This window comes from Carlito syrichta, unplaced genomic scaffold (assembly GCF_000164805.1).
Source record: "Carlito syrichta isolate Samal-C Ts95f unplaced genomic scaffold, Tarsius_syrichta-2.0.1 Scaffold126545, whole genome shotgun sequence".
In the NCBI taxonomy this organism is placed as follows: Eukaryota; Metazoa; Chordata; class Mammalia; order Primates; family Tarsiidae; genus Carlito; species Carlito syrichta.
In genome coordinates, this window is record NW_007070641.1 from 38,694 (window position 1) to 40,077 (window position 1,384).

A 1,384-nucleotide genomic window follows, 5' to 3' on the forward strand; every position below is an offset into this window, starting at 1 on the left:
ACCCATCTACCCATCTAGTCATCTATCGAGTCATTCAGTCGTCCAGCCAGCCAGCCACCTACCCATCCATCCACTCATCTTGCCTAGAACATTGCCAGCTCTTTCATTCATTTACTCATCATCCGTCCAATCCATTTGTCTGTCTCACCTGAAACAGCTCACATCCATTCATCCACCCATCCAGTCAGCCATCTTGCTTAAAACACCACCAACCCTTTCATTCACTTACTTATCTATCCCATGCACTGATCTATCTCTTCTGAAACACTACACATCCATCTATCTACCCACCCATTTGCCCACCCATTTGCCCATCCATTTACCCATCCCACTGAAGACACCACCCACCCATCCATTTACTCATCCATCCATCTCACCTAAAGCACCACCTGCTCATCTGCCCCACCCCTGTCATGCCAGTCTCCAGCCACCTACCCATGTCTCACATCCACACCCCTTACACAACCACCTACCCCATTAGTCCATCATGCACCCTACCCATAATTTCCACCCACCCACCAATCTGTATACTCAACCTATGGGTGCATACGCTGACTTACCCCACTGATCTTTCCAATTCACATGAACTAACTGTTCAAAATACCCATCTGGCAGGGCGCAGCGGCTCCAGCCTGTAATCCCAGCACTTTGGGAGGCCGAGGTGAGAGGACTGCCTGAGCCCACGGGTTCGAGAACACCTGGGCAACTTGGCGGGACCTCATCTCTACAATAAATCAAAAAATGAGCTGGGCGTGGTAGCACGTGCCTGTAGTTCCAGCTACTTGGAAGGTAGAAGGATCACCTGAGCCCAGCAGGTCAACACGGGGTGGCCATGAGCAGCATGCCACTGCACACCAGCCTGGGTGATGGAGACTCCAACTCAAAAAGAAAAAAATGCCCACCCTCCCATTCATCCATTCACCACACAACCATGCGACCGACCCACCCAGCTAACCCCAACTCTCTCTATATGATACAGCTCCTCCTCAACACCCACCACCCCATTCGTCCATTCCTACACAACACACCCACCCACTATGACCTCCCGCCAAGTCAGCGTCCACATCCAAACCTTCCACGTGCAACAGCTCACTCCCAATCCATGCACTCACTGGTCCTCCCATTCTCCCCCTCACCCCGTCTGTCCACCACCATCGGGCTACCCCAACCCCAGAGGTAGAGCCCTCCCCACTCACCCATCCCACCTCCAATCCCACCAGCTCCCACTCACCGTGGCCTACTTCACCGCCCCTCCCCCCGCCCCTCCGTTTTCCCCCCCAGTGCCTGATGTGACACTCTCGGTGCCCACCCAGTTCCACCCGCCTCATCCAACCGGCGTCCACACACCACCCATCTCCCCCATTCTAGCTAGGTAACAGCCCCC

At 54.3% G+C, this 1,384-nt stretch overlaps 1 protein-coding gene across 1 annotated transcript in view; it reads right to left on the reverse strand.

The window, feature by feature from the left end:
- Positions 1–531: 531 nt before the first annotated feature.
- LOC103250129 (zinc finger SWIM domain-containing protein 4-like) overlaps positions 532–1,384 on the reverse strand; it is a gene marked incomplete at its 5' end in the record, with an annotated part of 3,205 nt that continues 2,352 nt past the window's right edge. The window contains one exon of the mRNA XM_021707872.1: positions 532–536. Coding sequence (XP_021563547.1) covers positions 532–536 — 5 coding nt within the window. The remainder of the gene's footprint in view (positions 537–1,384) is intronic.